The following is a 25,057-nucleotide window of genomic DNA, read 5'->3' on the forward strand; positions in this document are numbered from 1 at the left end:
TGCCTTTTATTGGCTTTGGGTTCAAGGTTACTGCTCTCTGTGCCCGAGTCATTCATTTACTTTCTTTGTCAGTTTGCCATCTACAAATGTAGCTAAATATAGAAACATGAGAAGCTGACTGAGAATATTGTACATTCCTGCATATTTTTGAATATTGCATTTTCCGCGTGTCAGTAATCCACAAGAAGACTAGGATATGTTAGGTTAATATCTGTCTGTGTAGGTACTCTTGTACTGAGACTGATTTTTTATTAATGTGAGCTAGTTTAGAGCAAGCCAGTTCATGCATTCAAACCTATGTTACCCCAGCTGTGAAGCTCAAGCAGTTGTATCCTTTCTCACAGGCAAGTGGCTAAGAGTCATAAATTGTCAGAATACGTAAAAATATTGTGCATCTCAATTGTTGCAAAAAGTGGAACAGGTATACTGGATACCCGGCAGTTTTGCTTTATGGTCTTCCCAATTTCTATGTACGCATTCAGCGTCCTAATCCTAAAAGTTTCTCTGAATTTCCTGAAATGTTGTGATCTTGAAAAGCAACAGTCTATGGAATTTTTCCTTCCTGTTTTACTGAGCTCTGAGAATGAGAAGGGGTATTTCAGCTTTAAATAAATACTTCCTGATGACTCTTTGCTTTAGTAGGAACTCTTCCAACTTTAATGTTAGCGTATACGCATATACATACATCTGCATTTTTTAGCCAAGAGAGGCTGTTTTCAGACCACAATGAATATGAAGAGGCCATTATCAGAGTCAAAGCAGTTAACCTTAAACTGGCCCATTTTCCAGATGGAACTTGATGTGCAAAACTTCCCATTAGGATAAAGGTGAAGTTAAGTTCAACCCAGGAACATAAAAAGTGCTCCTTATTAAGATCTCCTTATTTCCCTAAGAAAGACTACAGTAATTATGTTTTACTAGTAGGTCTCATTTTGCCTATTAGAGGTTTTCCAGTCTGGAGCTGTGAGCCAAATGCCTGCTCTAACTTTTCATCACTTAGTGCCATGCATATTCTTGATTGTACTTCCTTTTGGCTGATGACACAGTAAAGCCTGTGGATACATACATTTTACGTGAGCATGCGGTTTTTAAATCACCTTAATTATTGTTTTTATTAAGATTCCTATTCATAACACATGTAGGGATCAGCTGTGGTGAGCACAGAGATACGCCACGAGCAAAAGTGGCAAGCTTAGAAACCCCAGCAGTGCCTAATTACTCGCTGAAGACCTTAAATCCTATTTCAGAAGAAATCAGAAAGCCTGAAACACCTAGAAACCCTTAGGGATTCATGCTTGCAAACATAATTCACTTTTGAGAAATGCAGTTAAGCACTCGGATGCGTGACTTCTGGCAAACTCAGCTACAGTAGCAGAATGCCCTCAGCCTCCTTCCTGCCCTTTCCCAGACGCCAGAGCCAGCAGAATGAAGCATCACAGCTCTAATTCACAATTGGACAAATTAAATTAAACATTAAGATAAAAACTGTGCTTAGATTCTTCTGAGTGTCAACCAGAAGAGTCGAAATATTCTATTTTTGCTCTGTTATAAGGCCAGTAACAAACAGCTGGAGGCTGAGACAGTAACATCTTAAACTGCTGCAGCTGTTTACTTGGTAAATGTGAGCCAGGTCCCTCAAGTCAATTTTTATTTTTTTTAAGAATGTGTCAGTTAAGTTTCCATGTATTAAATTCAGTGACCTAACTGCTCAAATAGCTCATGTTTTATATGCCTAAGTCAACAGAGGAACCAGAACATCTACTTGCTTTTCAAAGGGTAGTTATTAGGACTCTGAAAAAACAGTCCCCATTAAAAGTGTCAGAGGTCATTACCAGTAAGTCACTCTTCATTTTGGAAGTTATACAGAAAACTATTTAAGTTATAGTTGGCAAATGTATCATAAATTTATATTGAAAAATAGTTTGTCTTGATAGAAATACTTCAATAGAATCTGCCAATTTTTGTCAAATTTTGGCAGCACGCACATGCTTACAGATTTCGGCATTTGCCTTAAAGGCACATTTTCATCATGCCTGTTTTCCTTGTAGCTCCCCTGGTTGGCACCCTGCCTGGCAGACTTCTGCAGCGTGAGGCCTCAGGTTCTCCAGACTCACAGAAGAGATAGATTCCCTCAGTTTAGGGCCTTAGTGCTTGCATGCCCAAGCAAAACATTTCATTTCATGGAACCTTTCAAAAGAGCAAGTTTTCAGTCTGAAACTGAAGTAGACTTTTATTAAATTCTTATTTGTGAACAGCTGATGTTCAAGCTTGTAGATGTGCTTAGGCAGCAAAATAGTTTATGCTTCTTTTCATGTCTGCTCCCTGTTCTTCACCAAAATAAAGCAATGATCCACCAAGAAGCACAGACAAATATTAGCTCACCTAGCAGACTCCAATTTCAGCACTGACTCGTTCCAGCTGCTAGAAACTAGGTAATCAAAAAACAAGGTGAAATTGCATCCCATTCACATGTCAAATTTGTCACCACTGTAAAGTGCCTGATCTACCAAGACAGTTCCTCTGGTTTATGTTTGATTTGGTTGAGTTCTTTCCCACCTGGCATATGCATGGGAAAACCCCAGGAATATGAGATTTTAGTTCAGATGCCATAGGTCTGGTGAGGCAGAAGGTAGCCAGTGCAGTAGGTGCCTGCTTTCCTTTGTTGAATACATTATGGCCTATTTTTCTAGGGAAAAAAAATTAATTTCTACATGAAAGTAGCAAGTTTAGCTAAGTTTGGGATGCTACATAACTACAGGTACTAGTCTCTAGAGTATGTGCATGAAGTAGAGCTTTTCCAATATTTTGCTAGACCTAGCTGAATAATACTGCACCATAATCCATAACTACCCAACTGATCTTTTGCCCAGTCTTATGGACTGAAGTAGTATATGAGGGTTAACCTACCTAGTGATTAATTCTTAAAATTTGCTTAGAAGGTTTTTTCCTTTTTCCCCAGTTTGAAAGGATGCCAAGTATCTTTATCAGCTTGTTAACATTTTCCCATCACCTCTACAACTTCAATGTCCAGGATAAATTCAGGACAAATGCAGAAAGGTGTTGGTTTACCCAATAATGTAAAACAAACAATCTCTCAAATAAAAAAGACTGTTATTAACACAAAATACAGATAGCTATTGCCTTGACATGAGAACAGGATGTACTGCTTTCTAATCCCTGGGGAGGTGAATCTCTAGGAAGGCTTTTCAGGAGTGAGGTCTAGAGGAGTAAGAAAAGGGAGGATGAAAAACAGGGAAGGTAGAATATCCAACTGGTTTTGAAGAGATCCTGCTAAGATGAGAATGAGGAGGTCTGATATATATCTGAGACAATGGAAAAGAAAGGCATACTGGCAGGAATTCCCTTCCCTCCTGTGATATGAAGATGTGGATGGATGGATGGATGGATGGACGGTCACACGTGGCTGAGCAGCTGCATGACACTTGAGCTGTACAAATTGCACAAGTGCATGCTTTTGCTCACCTTGTTTTAGTTAAACTACCTGGACAAGACACTGCATAAACTAAGTGTATCTGAATGACTAAGGATTGTAGAAGTGAAAATGGCAACTTAACATAAACCAGAAGTTCTGACTTCCAAGTATATGTTGGATACCTCTCTGCATTTCACAGCTAAGTTTTGACACAATAAACATGATAACCTGTGCACATGTGCTTGATATGCATAGGATATGGTGTTGCACAGCAGGAAAGGAAATACCATCAACAGATCCTCAGGTCAACACTTATATGCAGCATAATCACTTGGTTTTACTTCCATGATGCATGCGCAGGAACTGTTGGCCTAATGGAAAATGGTAAAGGCCATGGAAATATTATCACAGAGTAGCTTACCGTTCTCTTTTCCCAAGTAAAAAAAGCAAAGGAAAATTATACAGGACAACACAACCCCAGATTTGCTTCAGTACACTTTGATGCTGGTGTGTCTGGAAGAGCAAGTTTCCATTTAGGCTAAGAGTTAGGAATCAGTGAATTCATCCGGCTGGCTGAAATGCAAACAGTTCAAATTTCACAGTGCAACATTTTTGAACAGCAGCAGGGAAAATTTTAATGTATTATATTGGCTAATGGCAGATCATTATTTGAAAAGCAATGAATATTTGCACAAGTTTCTTAAAGTGATGAAGCAAGCTTCAGTGCTCAAAAACCCCCACAAAAACAGAACAAGCATGGAGAGGAAAGGAAGTGAAATATTCCCCTAGTAATAAGAGTTCCTTGGAAATCATGTTAAGTAGCTAGTCAGAAAGTTTCTCAGGATAGAAATTCATTTATACTTTTGTCTTTGCTCCGTTAGCAAACAGTTTATCAAAAGTGCTCCATGACAAAAAAGTTTATTAACATAGCCCTGTGCTTAGCAAACCCATGTGCATGCTGAGGATTTTGATGGAAGAAATCAGCAGACACTGGGGTTTAGCTAAAGTACTCAGTGGTCTTCTTCCTTCACTAAAAGTTGCACTGTTTTTATTTTTGTCACCCAGCTTCTTAGAGATGCTGTTGCAAGTTGCAGTGGTTTGCTATCTCTCTTAATTTGTACACTACTGTCCATGCTTAAGAACAGAGTGCCAGTATGCTATCTGGTATTTCTGAGAATTCATCTGTGTTGCTAAAAACTACCTTTGCTCAAGAGTTGGTACACTAATTGTAAATGAAACCAAGTCACTAATAAAATCCCAACTCACCTAAATTTGTCAGTAGGAAATCTGAGCTCTAAATCTGTTACTGATTAATACCAAGAGAATGACGCAACAAAATTAAGGCACTTTTGTGAGTCCTGGCTCCTTATGAGCAGTCATGATATCAGCATCTGAACCAAGTCTATACAACTCTGGTAATTTTCCTAATTTCCTTTAAGAAAAATTAGTTTATTTGACTTGACCCCTGGAGTACTCATAGAATGGAATATGTATAATCTTTATATATATGTTGAGTCCACCAGGGCACCTGTAAGTGGACTTACTTTTAAATATACACAAGTACATACACTTTTACTGACAGAAAATTTGATAATCAGCCCAAGTCTAATTTTATGTTTACTTTACAGTCAACTGATGATTAAGCTTAAGGCTGAAAGAAAAATAAACAATGGCCAATCATTAGCCAATTTTCAGTCTTATAGGAACTTCCTGACAGAAAATATAGACATGGCAGAAAATACAGCATGGCAGAATAATCAACACATTCGAACTTGCCCAACAAGAGCTGCTTCAGAAGATGTCACAAGGCCAGGATTATCAGAGACCTTCTTCAAAAACTGAAGTAGAAAAGGATTTCTTTTTTTGGCAGTAGGAGTAGGGAAAGAAGGTAGGGAGGAAGAAGAAGATATTTATAAATAATTTTTTACAATACTTTTTAATTTTCTAAAATATCTTTTTTTTCTGTTTGAATAGAGGTGCCTTTTCTTAATTTCCTCTACAGTACATACTATCCAGCAGAGGTGCAAAATACCTAGGAAAAATTCTTCTGGCTTTCGTTATGTTATGTATCTGGCAAAAATCTTCTCAGGAAAAAACTCTTCTACAATGAAAGAATAGATTTATCTACTGAAGAGCTCATGATTCTAACAAAAAGCCAAGATTTGAGCAGTGAAGGTTTATCATATGTGGATATTAGCTCTTATCTTTGCATACTTCTGCTTGCCATCCAATGTATTTTTACATTTTTAACCTCAGTCTTCAATACCTATACATGAACTGTTTTTTTGCCAAGATAGACCATGGGGTAGAATAAATTTCAGCTTTTCTCCAAGTTACTCTGTCATGTGTTTTTATAGTGCAGCCTGAACATCTCTCACTGTTAAAACTAAATGGCGTAGTGTTGGCAGTCTACGTATTTGTTAGAAATGACAATTAGTATCTTCAAAGTTTTCAGGGGAAGAAGAGCAAGAAAGATCTGCAGTACCTTTTCAGTTCAGTGGAACTCAGAGGAAAAGCAGAAGCAGCACATTTCTCGAAAAGCTAAACTCCCTTCAATGCATCCTCAACTTCCCAACTCCCTCAGTATGCTTCAAACCTGACTGAACTCCTGATACAAAATCAGTCCAATTAGGTTCTTATAAAACATGTGTGATAGGTACAGAGGTTATCCAGCAGCATTTTCCCACCTACCTCCACACTGTCTAGTTCTAAATGATGAATTATTTTATTCCATGTACTTCTGATGCCACTCCAGGAATACTTTAAACAGAAAGTTTCATCAATGAATCTGTTTTAACAAGACTTTTATTGAAAACATACACAAAGTCAACACGTTATTTAGCGTCTGAATTTACATATTAAAGAATATTCATATTAGAGAAGAATATTTTAAGAAAAGGGGAAATACAACTGACATTCTGCAGTATACATTTTACTAAGGCATTTAGGCTTAAGAGCAAGTTTACTGTGTGTATGCGTATCTACATGCACAACCACACAAATACACACAGGTTAACTGATTTGAAACTGTACAGTTCTATGCAAATCACTTTTTTGCCTTTCCTATTTTTAGAACACTAAATAAAGCTTTTATCCAAATGGTAGAAGTTGTTCACAGAACAGCAGTTATAATCTACTCTTCAAGAGTTTGCTTACAATTACAATACTAACAATGCACAAAAAACCCCCAAGATCTTCATGGGAAAGTTCTCTCTTACCAAAATGAGGCTCAAGTAAGAAAAACACTAGTTTGCAAAGGCACCGTGGAGACAGGTTTTAATACATTAAATACAACATGAATCATTCACAATAACAAGTTTAGTGTTTCTGGGAACTTTTGTAAATACAACACAGTTGGTCACACAAAAATGTTTCTGTTGATTTGTCTTGGCAACTCAGATATATCAACAGTGTAACAGCATAACAGCTTTGTTCCCATCTGACAGAAAATAATGGCAGTTCTGCAAGGCAAACGTTAAACCTGACCGTATGTATTTATTAATTCCACAGTGTTTTGACAGATTATAGGGGATGCAACTTAAAGGATGCTGACACGCTCACTGAGGGCTTTCATTTCTGTTTCTTCTAGCTTGGTGTTTTCGTTACGGTTAGCACTTGGGCTGATGAGGTGTGCTGGATACTGCAATCCATGTTCTTCTGAATACTGTTCCCACCGGGAGTCATCACTTTCATGGGTGATGTAACGTTCCCCCATTTTGCATTCCAGTTCCCTTAAATCTAACCAGGTTTGGTAGTCCTGAAAAAGAATAACAGTATTACTTTTAGATTTCCTAAAATAAATTATATTTCCTTCTGCTATCAATAATATGCAAAGTGCTATTAACTCAGCTATCTAAGGGTCATCTCTATTGCTCTAGAATCGAAAAATCTTATAATATATAAACATGAAATCTGCCTAAAGATATAAATCTCATCTCTAGAGGATTTTTTGATAATTTTATTAAACTCTGTCACAAGTATAGTATTGAGATATTACAGGTTGTTTTGCAAAATGGACAGATATGTATAGATTGCCATAATGTCTAACTGAGGAATGGTGGTAAAGCAATTCCTCACGCTAGTCACAAGATGAATAAGGAAGAAGAAACATCTTTAAGTCATACATGTACATTCTAGTGATCTGTATCAGATAGTCAAGGCAGTTGAGTCTGCATCTCAGTAGATGCAGAATATAAATTCAGCTTGGGCTAAAAAAACCTCCATTTCCAAACTTGGGCAGTTACTGGTGTGCTCAAAGAAACGTATACATCTAAACATTAAGGTAGTTTGGAACTCCCTGTTGACAGTCAAATATAAGGCTGAAGTTAGTTTGAGTCTCATGCTTTTTACACCATCATGCTCTGCAGCCTCCCATCTGTCAAAAGTATACAAGTTTAATAATTTCTTTTCTTATTCCTACCCAAAGCACACATGAAGCTGCAGTAATAGAGCCAATCCTAGCCCCATCCAGACTAATCTCTCCTCATGATCCTGTATCCAGTTTTCTTTTTTCTCCTTCATCCTGTCTCAGCCTAAGACACAATCCTAACCACCTAGCCAAAGCACCAGAAAGCCCAAACACTGTAAATGCATAAAGCTTTCATCTTTAGTATCTCATATGCTTTGGCCCATTTCCTACAGTCATCCTCTCAGAGACCACCATTAAGTCTCACTGCCCTGTAACCCTGCCCTGTAAGGAAAAATAACCATTTCTATCTTTCCTTAGCCTGCAAGGTAGGACTCTTCTAGACAAGAGGACTCATCCCATCCCTGGTCCTAGAGCTGCTGCTGAACCGCCTCATCTTAGTTCACCTCCACTCACTATTGCACTAGCAATAAAATTGGATGCAGAGGAGAAGGACCCTGTCCTGTCACATGAGACAGCCAGCATCCTTGCTGCAGACCTTAACCCAGACACTTCTGGTTCCCAAAGACTCAGGCAAATACATTCTGGAATGGTTGCCAGGGAGCAGAAGAGCAGTCTTGGAGGAAAAAACTAGTGAGGGACAGGAAATCTGAGATGAAGAAAGCAAGCTCCAGATAAATGTCCCTGAGAAAGGTGGGGTGCAGCATGGGAGGTTACAGCCCTTTTCCTCCTATACCAGAAGGTCACCATATACTTTGAGAAACAGTATCAGCTATAAAATACCAGAGTAGGATCAGTTTTCTGGTTTGATAAAGATTCCTTTGGGATTGGGGATTATGTATCTGATCTATACCATGCCTGTGCCATGATTACTTTCTTAGATGCAAACAAAGATCCCTTGGGAGATCTCACAGGCTGATGTATCTGTCTGGCCTCAGCCTGTCCTCATCCTCAGGGAGGGACACAATGCCCTGGCCTGGGCTGTCCCCAGGCTTCCCTGCTCCTTAGGGATGGTAGGACAGGCCCCGGCTCCTCACTGCACTGTCTTAGGCCTTGAATTTGCAGTGATTTGGCTGCTGCCAGGATAAAAAAAAAATTACCATATGTTGAGCACGAGACAGAGGCTGCTAGCATCTTAGAAATTCCTTACACCTCAGTTTTTAGTTGAAGAATTCAGTTGAATGGAGCTAATATATTTTCCTGGAAAGCATACAATTTCACTAGTTTTTGTGATGACTGCAAAGTGAAAGCCTGTTGAATAATTTTAATAAGAAGTGAATCAGAGTAAACTCCAGGCAGTGAAATAATGTAAGTCAAATGACTACAGGGGGGTTTTTTATATACATAATTTTCTCAATAGACAAATATAATAAAATATTTTTGTTGTGTATTTTGAAAGCATGAGACTGTTTCATATTGGAATCAGTATTTCAGAAATTAATGAGAAACTATAGGTAAATTGGTGAATGAGCATGAGGTTCTAAGGATCTGAAAACATCTTCACGTTTTTAGATTTTCTTAGATCCTGCTGTGCTTAAAGATGAAGATTTGTTATATGTTTAGAGTCTAAATGCGTAAGTAAAACCATGAAATTTGTAGAAGTACCTGTAACCATGGGTGGCTTAACGTTTTGTCCACACTGTAGCGCTTTCTCATTTTCACTTGCAACAAATTATTTATGAGATCAATAGCTGAAAAGAAATAATATTGGAAAACGTTAGTTTAAACGTATTTGTTTCAACTAGGACATGCAAAGAGAGAGTTACACAGACATCGTAGTTGTAAAAAGTGGGCAGTAAACGATATATATGTACATTATTTCTTTGAGACTTTCAGTATCACTTTTAGCTGACAGCAGCACCTTCCCAGTCACTGAGTGGAGAAATGAGGTTTTGTAAGTCACCAAGTCTTGCAATACTATTCTTTTGAACTGAGCATTGCTTCTACATGCTAGTCAAGAGACTACAGTTTCAGAAACTTCTTTTACAAATTTCATAATTTCTATGGTTTTGGAGTCAATGGTTCACTGAGGTTCACAGAATCGCAGAATGGTTTAGGCTGGAAAGGTCCTTAAAGATCCAACTCTCCTACCATGGGCAGAGACACCTTCTACTAGCCCCGACTGCTCAAAGCCCTGTCCAACTTGAACACTTCCACAGATGGGGTATCCACAACTTCTCTGAGCAACCTGTCCACTGTATCATCACCCTTACAGTGACTTCTTCCTAATAAGCAACCTCTTCCTAATAACCAACCTAAACCTATCCTCTTTCAGTTCAGAGGAATTAGCCCTTGTCCTATCACTACATGTAAAAGGTCTCTCCAGCTCTCTTGTAGCCTCCTTTAGGTAGCTCAAGGTGCTATATGGTCCCCCTGGAAACTTCTCCAGGCTGAACAAACCCAACTCTTTCACCCTGCAGGTACGTGTGCTGTGGTTCCTGAAGGGATTAGGCCCATGAGCCAATGACCAGTACATGGAACTGCAATGGGTGACCCATATGGAAAAATCTCTGGAATGAGACTGGTGAGCTTTGAATGCAATTACAAAAAACATTAAAAAAAAAATGAGGTTATCATGAAAGGTTAAATCCTATTAGGTGCTAAATGTTCAGCATGTGTGCTGGTGGAAAGTTACTGTTATTACAGAACAACTGACAAGCCACAGGGAATTATAATATTTCAGCAATTTCTCCATTTCATCACATTATCCCTTGGCATGTCCAAAGCATGCTGGTTGACATCTTTATTTCTCTGTTCATATCATGGTGACAGGGAAAGATGGTCCTTAAAGTAACACAGACACATGGCACCACTGAGGGGCATTGGGTCTGAAACATGTCAGATGGGTATTGTCGCCAGCTGGGTATTGAAGGAGCTGAATAATCTTCTTTTCTGTTTTAAGAGTACAAGATAGGACAGAATTCTTTGAACCAATTACCTCTGGGATTGTATTTCGTACAACAATATGGAAAAGCTTTTCTTTATTAAGAGACTTCCTCTCTGCAGGCTCAATTTGCCATCTTGGGCTTTATGTGTGTTTCTGCCATGGAGAAGAGCACAATGAAAACAATGTCCAGGAAAATGGGAATGCACACAGCAGTCTATCTGAATTTATGCAGTTAGTTTGACAGACAAACCTATTCTTAGCAATAGGAGACTATCACTAAAGCAACCCTGACTTCCTGGTGATGAAAACTGTCTTGGAAATCAAAGCAATTGTGGGAATGAGAGAAAACAAATCTAAGGACTTTTGACAAAGAAAGCATTGCCAGAGGCTCAGAGCCACTTTTCCTGGAACAGATGGTCCTAATTTTACTTTTCTGTTGTGGACAAACAGATTCTTATCTACTGTCTCTTTTAGCATCAAGTACAGTTATGGTAAATTTTCTAACTCGTGTTTATTGTGTTCCCTCTCAAAATGCTGGTGAAATGGATATGGGATAAGAAAGTCAGCGGATATCCAATAGGACCATTACTGACAGATTATATAATTCTTAAAACTCATTTGTTTTCCAAAACAGTGCTGTTAATCTTCTTTATTGGTAAGAGACATTCTCAACTTCCAAGCTATGGGGAAGAGATTGGAAAGTCAGTCATACACGACCGTTTTGATATCAAAAAGTAGTGACCATTGTTTTTATCTGATGTTTTGAAGAGGAAAACATAGTCCCTTACCCACTGCAGTGTATCTGGGTATCACCTAACATCAGCATCTTCTGCAACTGTCAACTTACTGTAATTCTTCTGAATTTAGGGTAAGACTTCAGTCTGTCTTTTGATATATAAGCCAGTGCTGAATGTGAATTTAGTACGGCTACCACTTCTTTATTATTTTCAGTGGTATTTGGGTGTATATGATCTTCAGAGTTCATTTTTCAATCATTTACTATGAATTTCAGTAGAGTGAGTTTGGAATATAGGTCAAGAACTTGATGACAGGATTGATTGTCCTGGTAACTGCTGCAATGTAGGTGCACATATCCCAGCCTTGGTAACTGTCAAGTACCTACTGAATGTTCTTCCTGCCACTGAGGATTGACAATGTCTCTATTACATTTCTTCTCTGCAACCCACTGGAAGCAGATACAACTGTGAGCCTTACAAGTGATGAAATTATATTTAGCTATTCAGCCTCCCTCAAGTTACAACAGGATGAGGACCTCTTTGCCCCTTTTTTCCACTTCAGGACTAGGATGTATTACATGTAATAACATATTTCTTTGTATTCTTGGGGGAAAATTGCCAATGGCTTGTTGAGCAGACCAGAAAGGAACTGGTCTTCAAAAAATCACTAGAGAAGGTGCACAAAAAAGGACAGGGAAGAAAACTGATGAGAGTGAGAAGGCAGCTTCACTGGACGGTTAGAATTGTCAATATCGAGCAATCGAGAACAGTTTACACAGATAGTCTGCTTGTTTTGCCACTGGAATACTGCTGTCTCTGTCACCAGTTTTGCTGTTTGTTTTTAGTTTTTTATCTAGGGTTCTTTTTGCCTGGAAACTTTTGCCTATCACTTGCCTCTCAAGAAATAAGCACAAATAAATATATAAGCAGAAGTGCAACATGACTACTAAAAGTAGTCGCTCTAGCTACTAAAAGATGGCGCTCTAGCTTCAATTCACTGGAAAGAACCTTCACAGTCAGGAGGTTCATGATTCTAAACTGCTTATGCAAGTTTATTAATATGGCAAATAATTAACTGTAGAACAGACAAAGTCACAATTTTCACTCTAAGCATCAAATTACCACAGTAATTACTTTTCATGGGAATGACTGCTTTAACTCAATTAGGATGTGACCCACACATAAATGCAAAAGTTTACATAGTATCTGAAAACCCTATTACAAACATTCATTTAGTCCTTCCCTACAGACTTAAAATTTTAATGTAAGTTATAAACAAGAAATCACCTTAAGGATATCAAAAAAAGCAGTCCTAAATTAACGATACATTTTTAATTGGTTCAGAATTTTTAAAGTACACCTAGAATTATTACCTACTCTTACTGCCATCATTTGTAAAACTTTAAGCTGCTTCCACTAACACAGGAGGCCCAGGACTTCCTAAGCCCTGGATTTTTCTAATAGGTTTTTTGACTAGAGGTACAGTATTTTCATACACACAAATCCCTTTCCTGCTGTTGGTCAATACAGCTTTGTTGACAAATGCTCTAGTGTACATGCAATTATTTTAGCATAAAACAATCTTCAGCAGTCTGAGATTTACAGGGGCATGGATTCAGCTGTACTCTCAAAAGAAGTCCTTGGCAATTCTAAGCTGTATCCCTACAAGAGAGGTTTCCTACTAATTTATCCTAGCAAATGTGTAAGTAGAGGCAAGACCTTCATTTCAACAGCTAGCTAAACGTTTACAGGAGCAGAGAGCATCTTTGAGCTGTAACATGCATTGACCTCCTCGTAGTCAATGCTCACTCATTCATGTGACTTTCTGATTAATGTGTCAAGCACTCAGAGCTTCTATTCACATTATGTTGTAACAAGTATAAGTAAATACTGGCTCGAAGGCAGCCGTGGTATTTATTTATGACACTACAAAACATTGTAACAGGGACACCATGATCAAATTTAATGCATGATAAGAATTGCATTTTTTCTTCCCAAATTATTTTAATAGTATTAAGTAAATGTGAAGCACCTAATCAGTGATGTGCACATCACACAGCCCATCAGGCTAGTAGTAATAGCTGCGCTGGTGGTAGCTGAAATAAAAAGAATTATGAATACAATGTTTTAGGAAAATACCACAGCAGAATGAAACACACCATGAATAATCCAAAGCTTGACATAGTACACTTTAGGACCATACAGTTCAAAAGAATAGGCACCACAGTGAAGACATACTACATAAAATATACTAACAGGTAGAGAGACAAAATTAATCATGGAGTTCTATCTTTATATCTCACAGTATTTCCTTCTTGTAACATGTAGCCAAGTCAAAACAAATCTTTAGAGATGATGCAAATTGGTAGACTGGAAGCTCAAAGTTGGAAACAAACATTAAAGCTGTTGAAAACAGATTCCATGTTAGAGAGATGTGAAATTTAAAGCTATAAAATAGATAAGATCTCTGTAAGTAGATTCCTCTATATCAATATCTAGCAAAACGCCACAATGAAGACTGATTTAAATTCAAATTGTCATACAGCAATTCAGTGAATTTGGAAATAGTCTGGCTTGACAAACATTGAAAACAGAGCAAACTGAGCAATGGAATGCTGAATGGCTGCAACAAAACCTGGTTTTCTAAAACATACCCAAAGTACCACAAAAACTACCTATCTCCAGTAATGTGTTACAATTCTATTTAGACATCCAAAAACAGACTCAGGTTTTGAGATGTGTTCTTTCAAAATAGTGAAGCTACTGGAAAAAGATGGAAAAATGCAACCACCTAGGTAAAAATCAGAATTCCTTATGGAGAAATCTGAGACCTACAAAACTGAAAGGGCATAGTTTTCATAATTTACATTTTAATGCAGAAAAGGAAGGACAAAAACATTACACAAAAAAGCTAAATTTCTCATCAGGAAGAGTTGATGAAATCAATCCAGGAGTTATGACATCAGGAGAAGTCTCAGTCAATGACTAGACCATATAAATGATTGGCAGAGAAGACAACTGTTGATGGTGACTTAAAAACATTAGGCACTTAAAAAATATTATCCTCAAATATATTCTGTCTTTTTTCTTGTCTTGTGACTGCAGAATTTTAAGAATTGCTAGAAAATGCTACAGAAAAAGTAACTACCAAGAAAGTAAACTAACACAGACCACAATACTGCACAATATGACATGCTTTTCCTCCAAAATACAACTTACCTCCATGTACTTTTCCTCTGAATCTGTTAGACTTTATGTTATTTATATTACCATGCAGTTTAAACTATTATGGGTCATGTGTTTTTTATGAATCTATCACCTCATCAGTGCAATTTACAATTTTAAAAACCAATTTTGCCTAAATGCCAGTAATTGACTAAGTAACATATAATGGGAATATTTAGGCTACTTTACCACTGTTGCTACCTTTCCAGACACGTTGTTTACATATGGCCAGTCTCATCTTTTTTTCTTTTAAAGTTTTGCTACCCTCGACCCTCCAGCTCACAAATTAGCATGCTATGTTTAGCAAGCATCAGGAAAAGCATGTAGTGTGCATTAAAACCAAAGCGGTGGTAAACACAGCATCATTCGCTCTAATTTCTGCACTATCTATTAAATTCAAACAAATACATGTTTTTTCCTGATTACAATAAAAATAGAAGATGGCAATAACTAAGTTTAGCTATTAAACTTTTTACATAAGCAATGGTCCGAAGAGAGCACTGAAATAGCTACAGTTGCAAGAAGTTTTAGACATTTGGTTCTCTGAGTCACAATAATCATGGACAAGACACTAAAGGTTAAACCGCTGCTCCTTAGCACCAATTCCTTCCTTAGCACTAATCTTTGCAATAGACATGCAGAAGATCCTTCAAAAACCTTTAAAATAATGTGTGTTTCTCGCCTAAATAATTCAATCATTTGCAGCATTAATTAACATGGCACTGTTCAGAACTGTAATCCAGATTAGATGTGTTAGGACAGCAGATACAGGTTTTCATTTTAATCATGCTACATTGTCAGAGGTAACAGAAACTGGATGGAGCCAGCACGTCCACAGGGCCAGCTCCTGCTCTCTCACAAGTTGTGCAGGAGAGTGGAGCAGGACATGAGAAAAACATTCCTTTATTTTCCCTAAGTAATATAGAATTGGAATTCAAATTTGAGGTCTAAAACTCAGCCTTATCACCTAATACTTGGACAGAGATCCAGAGTTCAACTGCCTGTGTTAGACATAATGGAATCTCTTCAGATATTTTCTAGGTTTTCATTTAGCACAACAGAGTGGTTCATCAGCTAGCAACTCAAAATATGCAATAAAATCACAATGTATAAGCAGATTTTAATTTAGTCATTTGTTAAATGCTTTTCCCTCCCTTCTGCATGCTCACAGCCTGGTATCCATCAACTCTTAATGAAGGCTGTGATTCTACAAATGGAGAGATAACACCCAAGTAGGTGAGTTTTCTGTAGGTGCTCTACTGAATCTTCACCTCTGAGTGCAAAAATTGATCTTCTGTCTACCACAGTAGAAACTTGTGGGAGACAATTTCTTGCAGCTTCCCCTGTGTTGATTGCTGTTTGCTTATCTCTAGCGACAGATAAAGCATTGCTGCCAACAGATTCTGTCAGCTTACATATCAAAGTGTGTGGAGGTTCAGGAGAACTTCAGTGTGTAATTGTGCAGATTTATAGCTTTTTTTTTTTCTCCAACAGATTTCAAACTTCATCTGCCACTGAGATAAAATAACAAACAATGCTCTCAGAGCATTTTCAGAAGAGAATCTCACACGGCTGTAACATATATTACAGTAAGCATTAGGCACACTGCTCTAGACTACGCTTAACAGATATGTTAAACACATCACCTGAAAATCAGATAAACTGTACTATAAATGCCAGAAATTGTAAATGCTAGTATTGTAATTCACTTTGGCATATATTAAAATTCAGAAAAGGATATAAGAATCTGATGCTTATAAGGTTTCTTTGCTTTAAGACTTATGAAGCAATCCTGCAAATATTCTGGACTAAAAAAAAAAAAATCCCAAAGAAAATCAAGTTGTCTGAAAATGTTATGTACGTGAAAATGTTGGTGAAACCAGAAGTGCCAATTTTGTTAAATGCCCTATTCAGTTGTGTTTAGGGACATCTCTAATAGAACTAATTTACCTTCTTTAAAGATGTTCCTAGTGAACTAGTCACAACGTTCTTTTGTCTTTTATCAAAAGTCTTTAATGCCATTGAACAGAACTCGAGTTTCAAAGGTCTCACAGTTATCGCTAAGCCTCTTCCCCCCGCATAAAGAAAGTCTTGTATGACATCTCACACTGTTCCTGAAATCTCATCTACAGAATTCTTCAGTTTTATCTTCTCCACACAAAGATATCAGAGTACACCATCCTATTGAAACCAATTACTGGAACAAGTAGAATAAGAAACAGACTGCAGATGCAATAGAGCTGAATGATGAGGTACATAAATATACACAAGACCAATCCAGCAGCTGAAGCTCCCCACAGGTTCTACAGCAATCTCATCTGTAGGTGGTTATGTGCCTCCTTCAATACCTCCTGGAGAGATCCCATGCTAGAAGATTATACCATATGCAGTCTATACATGCTCTGTAGGAAATGCCTAAAGCAGCTGATAGCACAAAACAGACACATTACATTACTTGGAATTTTTTAAAAAAAAAAAATTTTTTAATGCTATCACATACAGGAACAAAATATAAAAGCAAAATACATTTAACTCTTTTTAGCATTTATATAAGAAGCCCCACAAACAGGTATTACCTTCAAGAGAAATTTCCTTCCATGGATTAGGTGGATACATGAAAGCAGCATTCTGGATTTGGTCATGTATGTCTTCATCTTCATTGAATGGAAAGGTACCACTGAGGCTTACATAAATGATGACACCCACTGACCACATATCCAGAGATCTGTTATAGCCTTTGTTTCTCAGAACCTCTGGGGCAAGGTAGGCTGGTGTTCCTACAACTGAACGCCTAAATGATTTCTCTCCAATGATTCGGGCAAAGCCAAAATCACAAAGTTTTACCTGTTTAAAGAAAAATGCTGTAGTAAGACATACATTATTTTTATTATCAAATACATAATTGAGGAACTTTTATCATCAATTAGTTGCAAGATGGATCTCTACTGTTTCTTCAAGGATACTTTTTTTAAACTCCTCTTTGAGAGGAACACTCTTATTCCAGTGAAACAGTAGACCAGATTACCAGCCCATAGCATCTCTTCTATTCCTTAATTCCACAAATAAAACACAGTTTTGGACAGGTTTAACAGCTCAGGTTCCTAATGGAAGTAGTAATATATAGTAATACTTATTCATTCATAGCATAAGAACACAAAAAAGAGAAAATTTTTTTTACCTATGGCTTTTTCCTAAAACAAGCAACTTGACAGAATTTATTTCTTAAACTTCTACTTTTATTTCATTGTGGACCTAGTTATACTCTGCCTCTCTGCAAACTTCCTTGTCTGAGTTCTACAAAGTAACAGATTTAGCTGCTTGAAAATTCTCACTTACAACAACTCAGTATAGATCCTCCCCTTCCAATTATTGATATTATTTAAAAATTATCAGTAGTACTCATTTTGAATATGGGGCAATTTAGGGAGATTATAGATGAACTCTGAAGACTGAAGGTAACAGAAGCTGACAAAAATACCTTTTAATGAGAAATACAAGTCAGAAAGTATATTTAAATATCCTGTGATCTACCTGGCATTTAAATTCATAAAATTAAAGAAGCTCTGGTTCTTCATGACCCCTACCCAAACTTTCAGAAAAATAACTTTCTTTCTGGAGCAAATTAGAAATGATCACACAAGCAGCTACGTCACACTTGAAAATCTAGTTCAGTATTTTAGACAAATGACAAGAATCAAGGATTTTTGAACATGACTTCTTTATAAAGTGGTTTGAATAAATGATCAGCTTTTTCGTATCTAAAGGTTCTATGCAGACAGGTTACTAGTAATTTTATTTATACATAAAATAAACATTGCTAACACTTATTACTTATAACAGTTTATCTTAAGGAAGGGCATTTTCTACTTGCCTGTGGGAAAGGATCAGCTGATGCCAATAACACATTTTCTGGTTTGAGGTCACAATGAACAATATTTTTGAAATGAAGATGTCTTAAAGCAACAAGGATCTGTGAATAAAAAAATCAAATTATGGTTATTTTATATTGTTTGAACAGTATCAGTGACCAGAGAAGCAAGGACTGGTGTGAAGAAAAACAATCCAACAAGAATGTACCTTTTACAAGAATGTCAACAATAAAAAAGAAAAACCCAACAAAAACCAAAATGCTGTGCGCCTCGAGTTTTCTTGATGTTTCACTGCATCAAATATGATTTTTCCCTCTCCAAGAGTTTACATTATAAAAATTTTTTAAAAACTGGGTTCTAAGTATTTGTTTACTTTTTGTGTGTGAAATCTTCAAACGTAGTAACATTTGCAGAATGACCTTTCATATATAAATTCAACTAAATTCACAGAAATATGATCCAATTGAAGTGTTTTCTTGATGAGAGAAAGAATGGAGAGTCTTGTATGTATTTCTGTTCTGTTACATACACATGAATATAGCAACAGTGTAACAGATATCCATCCTTTTTGTGTGGCTTTAACTCAATTCCTTGTGTTTGGTCAGGGGCAGAATATGCCACTGTATTAGAGCAGTGGATGGTGAGGAGGCAGAATGAACCTGTGAACAGAAGAAATCAAATTCTAAAGCTGGTGGCAGCTTTCCCATTAAAGCCTGGAAACTAGGAAACCTGTTAAATTCTACCCCAAATAATAAATTTATAATAATAAACACCACAATAGTGTTTGTTCCTGCATCTTTCTTTTATCCTGACTGCTGTCATGTGGGCTTCTCTGTGAGGTGGCTCACTACTGATGTGTGTATCTAAATTTAAACCAGTATTTCAGGCAGCCAAAGAAGCAGTATGATAATATTGCAGGAATATAACAACAAGAAGCTCAAATAAACCCCAGAGCAAATTGTTAACAGAAATCATAGTGGAAGCCACTAAGTAGTCACAAGTAGCAAGATCCAGTCTCAGCACAGAAAACAGGTGTAACAGGGCATAGCATGAACTGCAGGGGTTTGATATTGGGCAGTTCAAGAGGCTCAAATTTCTTTTTGTAGTTCTTCAACAGTTTGCTTTTAGTGCTTTTCTTTCTTGTGCTTCTTAATTCTTCAATCGTATGAGAAACTGTACCTTGATGTCCCCTCCATCCAGCAGCCAACAGCTCTATATGTGTCTAGGTTTAAGTCCTCTTAATGATTTACTATCTATCAGATAATGTACAGTAATGTAAACAAACCTGTTTTACCACCCCTGTTTTACTCAGACTTTCATAAGCCAGACAGGTAAATTATGTCAAAAGGAAAACATAAGAAACAGTGATAATAATTGACCTCAAATCTCCTTCTAGGTCTGCAAATAATTTCTTACCTGAGTAATTAAAAACTTAGTTATTCTCTCTGGCAGTCTGCCCTTTTCACTTGACAAGATCATCTCCAGCATGTCTCCGTGGAGTTTTTCCATAACTACAAAGACTCTTTCTGGTGTCTCAAACATACACTCCAGATTTACAACCCCAGGATGATGAAGATTCTATTAAAGATAAATACAGCACTGGATTTCTCAGTATGATCAGTAGCTTTTATCATTACATATCCACACTTCAGACTCCCACCCAAACCAGACAATGTTTCAGTATTTCATAATTTAAACTGTGTGCCTAACCTGTAGGCAACAGGGACAGAATTTCTAAAAGCAGTACAGGAGAATATATGAATTTCAAATTAGTTTAACATGTATTTTCCTTATTGTGCCTGGTGCTTAAAACTGCAGAAATTGTAACTCCTAGCATGACATTGTCGATACATTTGTTCTTGGCTGTTTATGGAGAATAAGCAGCAAAAATACTAGTATTTTTGCAAAATCATTAGTCATAATAAATTAAAATAATTATATTATTATCTGGTATTTACAGAAATAAATAATGGAGCTAATACATGAAAAAAGAACAGAAAAATACCTGTAAAATGGCAACTTCATTACGAAGTTGACTTTCCTGTTTAGTTGGAAATCTTAGTTTATCAATTATTTTAATGGCAACATCTCTTCCAGTTTTGCGATGTTTTCCTGCATTAATAAAACAAAAGCTCGCTATCAATTAACATGATTAATTATGAAAAGTGTTCCCCTTTCATGGGTTGTACAAGTGGCCATAACCAAGTAGTTCTCAGAGCTGGCTTGCAGATACGACATTAAAAATTTTCTGTCATTTCTTTTCTTTCCTCCCTTTGACAACAGAACTTTTCTTACTATCTCCTGACAAAGCCATTTAAATATGTAAGAAAAAAACATATGAGAAAGTCAGCTCTACATTTCAACAGTATAGATTCAAAGTTAATTTTCTTATATATATATATACACACACACACACACACACAAGCTGCATTCTCTGCAACTGGCTGGTTGTAGGCTTAATCTTTCACTGCAACTGGCTGGTTGTAGGCTAGGTCCAGACTAGCAAATAATGAAATGTGTGATAGCCTCTAGGCATGTTAGTGCACGTCCCAGGTTTATCAGAGAGTCAGAGATACACCTCAGTGAGAAATTTGTTGTTAGTTCTCACTTCACACCGTCTCAAACAACAGTTGTAACTAAATACACCCCCAAAAAACTCCTGAAAAAGGGAGAAAAGAGAGAGGAAAATCAATACGAAAATAAAAAGAGAAACAATTCTAACAAGCTACTGAATAAACAATAAAAAAATGCCTCACTGGAATATGTGAAGGAACACAGAAGGAAGAATAATTTTTTTCATCCATTACAGTTCTCAAAAAGAACAGCTTTCTTCACTTCAGGGCTTGCTTTATTAGCATTTACAGAGAATATGAAGCTATTGATATACACTGACCCACTACTGGACAGAAAGCTTCAATCTACAAAATTACTTCACCAACACAAAACATAAATATATACTTTTTTGAATGTATGCTTCTTAAATGAAAAAACAGACAGCTAATTTCTGCAACAGAACATTTCAGAGTCCAAATACTTCCCCCGTTCAAGAAAATTTGTACTTTAAGCACAACTGTACAACACCACAACCCTTACCTCCATAAACAATACCAAACTGTCCTGATCCCAATACTTCATCGGGGAAGATCTGGTATACAGTGCTAATATCCTGTTTATATAAACATAACAGATATTAAGCCCTAAGAATATGCAAAGAAAATTTGTATTTCATTTGCTTTTTCTAGTGGGAAGTAGCATACTTTTAGTACAGTGCCTTTTAAAATATATTATCTGCCAAAAAATTCAGGTGTGTTTTCTTACAAGTCATATTAACTGAAATTGCTGTAAAAGCTGATGAATCTTCAGCAGGTTCACTGAGAGGGATAAAATATTCCATTTGTGCCAGAGAGGCAGTCTCACGTCTCACTATTTCTCAGTGTTGTAACACAGGCTAAAGCACAAGCTGTTAGCAGATTCATTTGGGAGACTGAAATAGAGATCAAACCTTGCAGCTCAGTTTAATTTTCCTGATATTAACCAGCAGCATATACAACAAAGAGTAAAAGAATGCCTAATTCATAATAAAGGCTGTCTTACTTTTTGTTAGGAAACAAACAGACACATCCCTAGCAGGCAATCTTTTTGCAATCTTTTTCTGACAACTACCAGAGTTGTCCCAAAGCTTTAGCTGGCTGCAGGGAGTATCTATTTTTTCCCTCTGCCATGGGACAGAAAGCAAGCAGTGTGACTGCTCAACTTGACCACATGACCTGTGTCTAACTGTCCTAGAGTAAAAGAAACCCAGAATTCTCTTTGTGTGTGTTATGATATATGCAACTCTTCCTTTGGATAGAGTTTCATCTTCATGCAAGAGAGACTATCTGATCTCTGACATATGACAGGAAATGGTATATTTATCAAGCCTTATGGTCAGTTTTACAAAGTTCAGTTGACAAATTCCATGAACTAGTAATTTCTACACCTCGCTTTCCATTTGGTGATTAGCATCCTACACAGGTCCACAATTAAAGTCTGCGAAATTACTCATACATAATTCTTGCATCTCAAGAAAAGGTGCCATGAAGATGGTTTTTGTCAAAAGTTAAAAAAGCTAATTGTTTGTTAATTTCTTCAAAGTAAATGAGAAATAGCTGATGGGAACTCCCCTAACATGCCTCTTGAAAAACAGATTAATGACTTTGCAAGCTTAATCATAGCATGTCTAGCACCAGCATCCAGAGAACACTCACCACGTTTTCTTGGACTTGGCAGTTTGACACAGAAATACTGATGGATATATCCCCTGGGGAAGAAAGCAAAATATACTTTAGATTGCTGTGCTTTTAGTCCAAACATGTTGTAATAGGAAATGACATTCACATTACATCAGTATCTACTGACAGCTCTAGAAATTGGACCAATTAGGTCAGCTTGCTTGTCTACCAGCTAATATAAAATTATACCAGCCCACAAATACATGAACTGACCAACAGTTTTGCAGTGTAGAGAAAAAACAGAATTATACAATTCAATATTTTTTTTAATAGTGAAGTCTCATAATTCCCATTTATAAGATTCTTATTGCTTTTTTCCATTCTGTTTTGAGGCTTTGTACCTCATGCAAGTAACAACTGCAATTAAACTGGTTTTATTTAGTGGATTTAATAATAATGTTGATTTATTTAGTCACCTACAACATATTTGATGTTATTCAGATGAAGGCAAATACACATTCAAATTAGACTGCATTCTGTTACAAGTAATACCCATTTCAACTGGCTTAAGAGACATTATTAAAAACCTAAAAATTAAGACAGACTTAATGGAAACAAAATCTTGCACTTGTGTTTTAATACAACAAACACCAGATCCAACTTCTATCAATTCAGAGCTTAGGATGCCATAAGCATGTCATAAGCATTTTGAACTGCAAACTTACTGAGGGGTTCAGTAAAAATTCAGAATATGCCTACTGCTAACTGCATTACACAGACAATACTTTGGGAAGGAAAGAATGCTTCCTCAGAACATTGTCACTTCTGCCTCCTACTTCTCTGTAGAACCCCATTCATGGTGACTTTCCATTTGTTCAAGTAAAAATTTTGAAACCCGTGTCCCCTACTATAAGGCCTGTATTACACACTGAAGATACTTGCTACTACCCATCAGCACCAATCCCAGATGCAGTATGTAACATGAGTAACTTCTGCTTCACATGGCTTATTCCCTTTCCTTAGGAAGACTGCTTTTGGCATAGAATGTTTGTTATGGAGAGGCTTTTTTATCATTGCCGATTTGTTTTCAAATATATGTACTGCTGTGTTTACATGAAATAAAAACATGGACAAAGACATGGACAATTCTTGGACTTTGAGCAAAAGAAAGAAGGGTGCTATCATTCTCACTGTCCACACAAAATTGTTCTAAAGGTCTCAGATAACCTTAATTTTTGCATGTATAACCCAAAGATAACTACTAACTTATAAAGAAATTTTTCAAACTTCCCAAGAGGGAGAGAAGACAGCTGTCATGCCCAGTCCAGCATTTTAGGTGGTTTGTTTGGCTACACTGGACTCAAACCAGGGGCACTAGGTAACTAGTCTGATGGAAATGACATCCAGAATTTGACACTATTTTATGCAGGATCCCAGTCAAGAAAGCAAAGGACATTGCTGATCTAATCTGATATGTGAGCTGTTGTGCCTGGAGATACAATGCCACAGCTTGTTGTATTACTTGGTTTCTGAAGGGCTTGTGGTCTCATTAGCATTTTATGCTGCATTAATAGCATACAGATGTCAAGTGCTAAAGTGGGTGTATATTACAACAAAAAGTCTAATCCAAATTGTGTAGACATATTCAAATTCTCTTTACACTGACTAGGCTGAACAGAAGTACAGAGCAACCACAGCAGCACATGGCTAGTACTGGGGAATTGTTTGCTCTGTATCAGTACCCAAGCTAGATTTAAACAGGTCTCGTATTTAGTTTACATAAACTGTCACCTTTGCTAGAGAATTACACAAAGGTATGTAAACTGGAAGCAAAGATATATTCAGTCCTTTTGGTCCTGGATAACACACATGCCTTGTTGTGCTTAGATTAGCTGTTCTTCACACTTGAGCTCTTTTCATCTCAGCATGAGACAATGTTTCAGGCAGCTATATAGCCAAATATGATGAAAGGGAGCAAATTATCTATGCTGCAGTGGCCCAAGGAGTGAAGAGCTGCTTCTACAGACAGCTAGAAACATAAATTACAGCCAGGATGGGAAAAAAAAATCTATCAGTTCTGAACTGGAGCTCAGAAACTTCATCCCTCTGCACAAGGAGGCTATTTCTCACACCAGCAATGCAAACTTGAATTAGAAGCCTTACTAATTTCATAACTATTTTCTCACTAAAATATCTGCATCTTGTATATTAATACAGCTGTCCTACTATAAACTGAAAACACATGGATAGGAAACTGTGGTGTTTAAAATAATATGGAAGACAAGTGATAAGCCATGACAGAATAGCCTTTACCAGTTGTGCGATACAT

The 25,057-nt window shown here is 37.0% G+C and overlaps 1 protein-coding gene across 4 annotated transcripts in view; it reads right to left on the reverse strand.

Moving 5' to 3' along the window:
* Nucleotides 1-6,220: 6,220 nt before the first annotated feature.
* PRKD1 (protein kinase D1) overlaps nucleotides 6,221-25,057 on the reverse strand; it is a 119,967-nt gene continuing 101,130 nt past the window's right edge. For 3 of the 4 annotated variants that reach the window (XM_042047324.1, XM_042047323.1, XM_042047326.1), the window contains 8 exons: nucleotides 22,765-22,817; nucleotides 21,611-21,683; nucleotides 20,523-20,629; nucleotides 19,934-20,095; nucleotides 18,520-18,618; nucleotides 17,225-17,492; nucleotides 9,405-9,490; nucleotides 6,221-7,190 (listed from right to left, as the gene is read on the reverse strand). In XM_042047324.1, coding sequence (XP_041903258.1) covers nucleotides 6,972-7,190; nucleotides 9,405-9,490; nucleotides 17,225-17,492; nucleotides 18,520-18,618; nucleotides 19,934-20,095; nucleotides 20,523-20,629; nucleotides 21,611-21,683; nucleotides 22,765-22,817 — 1,067 coding nt within the window. In that variant the 3' untranslated portion in view covers nucleotides 6,221-6,971. Of the gene's footprint in view, nucleotides 7,191-9,404; nucleotides 9,491-10,737; nucleotides 10,840-13,455; nucleotides 13,520-17,224; nucleotides 17,493-18,519; nucleotides 18,619-19,933; nucleotides 20,096-20,522; nucleotides 20,630-21,610; nucleotides 21,684-22,764; nucleotides 22,818-25,057 lie in introns of those variants that run through there. The other variant, XM_042047325.1, reaches the window with a different exon arrangement.

This window comes from Corvus kubaryi, unplaced genomic scaffold (assembly GCF_017639235.1).
Source record: "Corvus kubaryi isolate FWS band 111438036 unplaced genomic scaffold, C.kubaryi_AGA036_p1.0 66, whole genome shotgun sequence".
Lineage (NCBI taxonomy): Eukaryota > Metazoa > Chordata > Aves > Passeriformes > Corvidae > Corvus > Corvus kubaryi.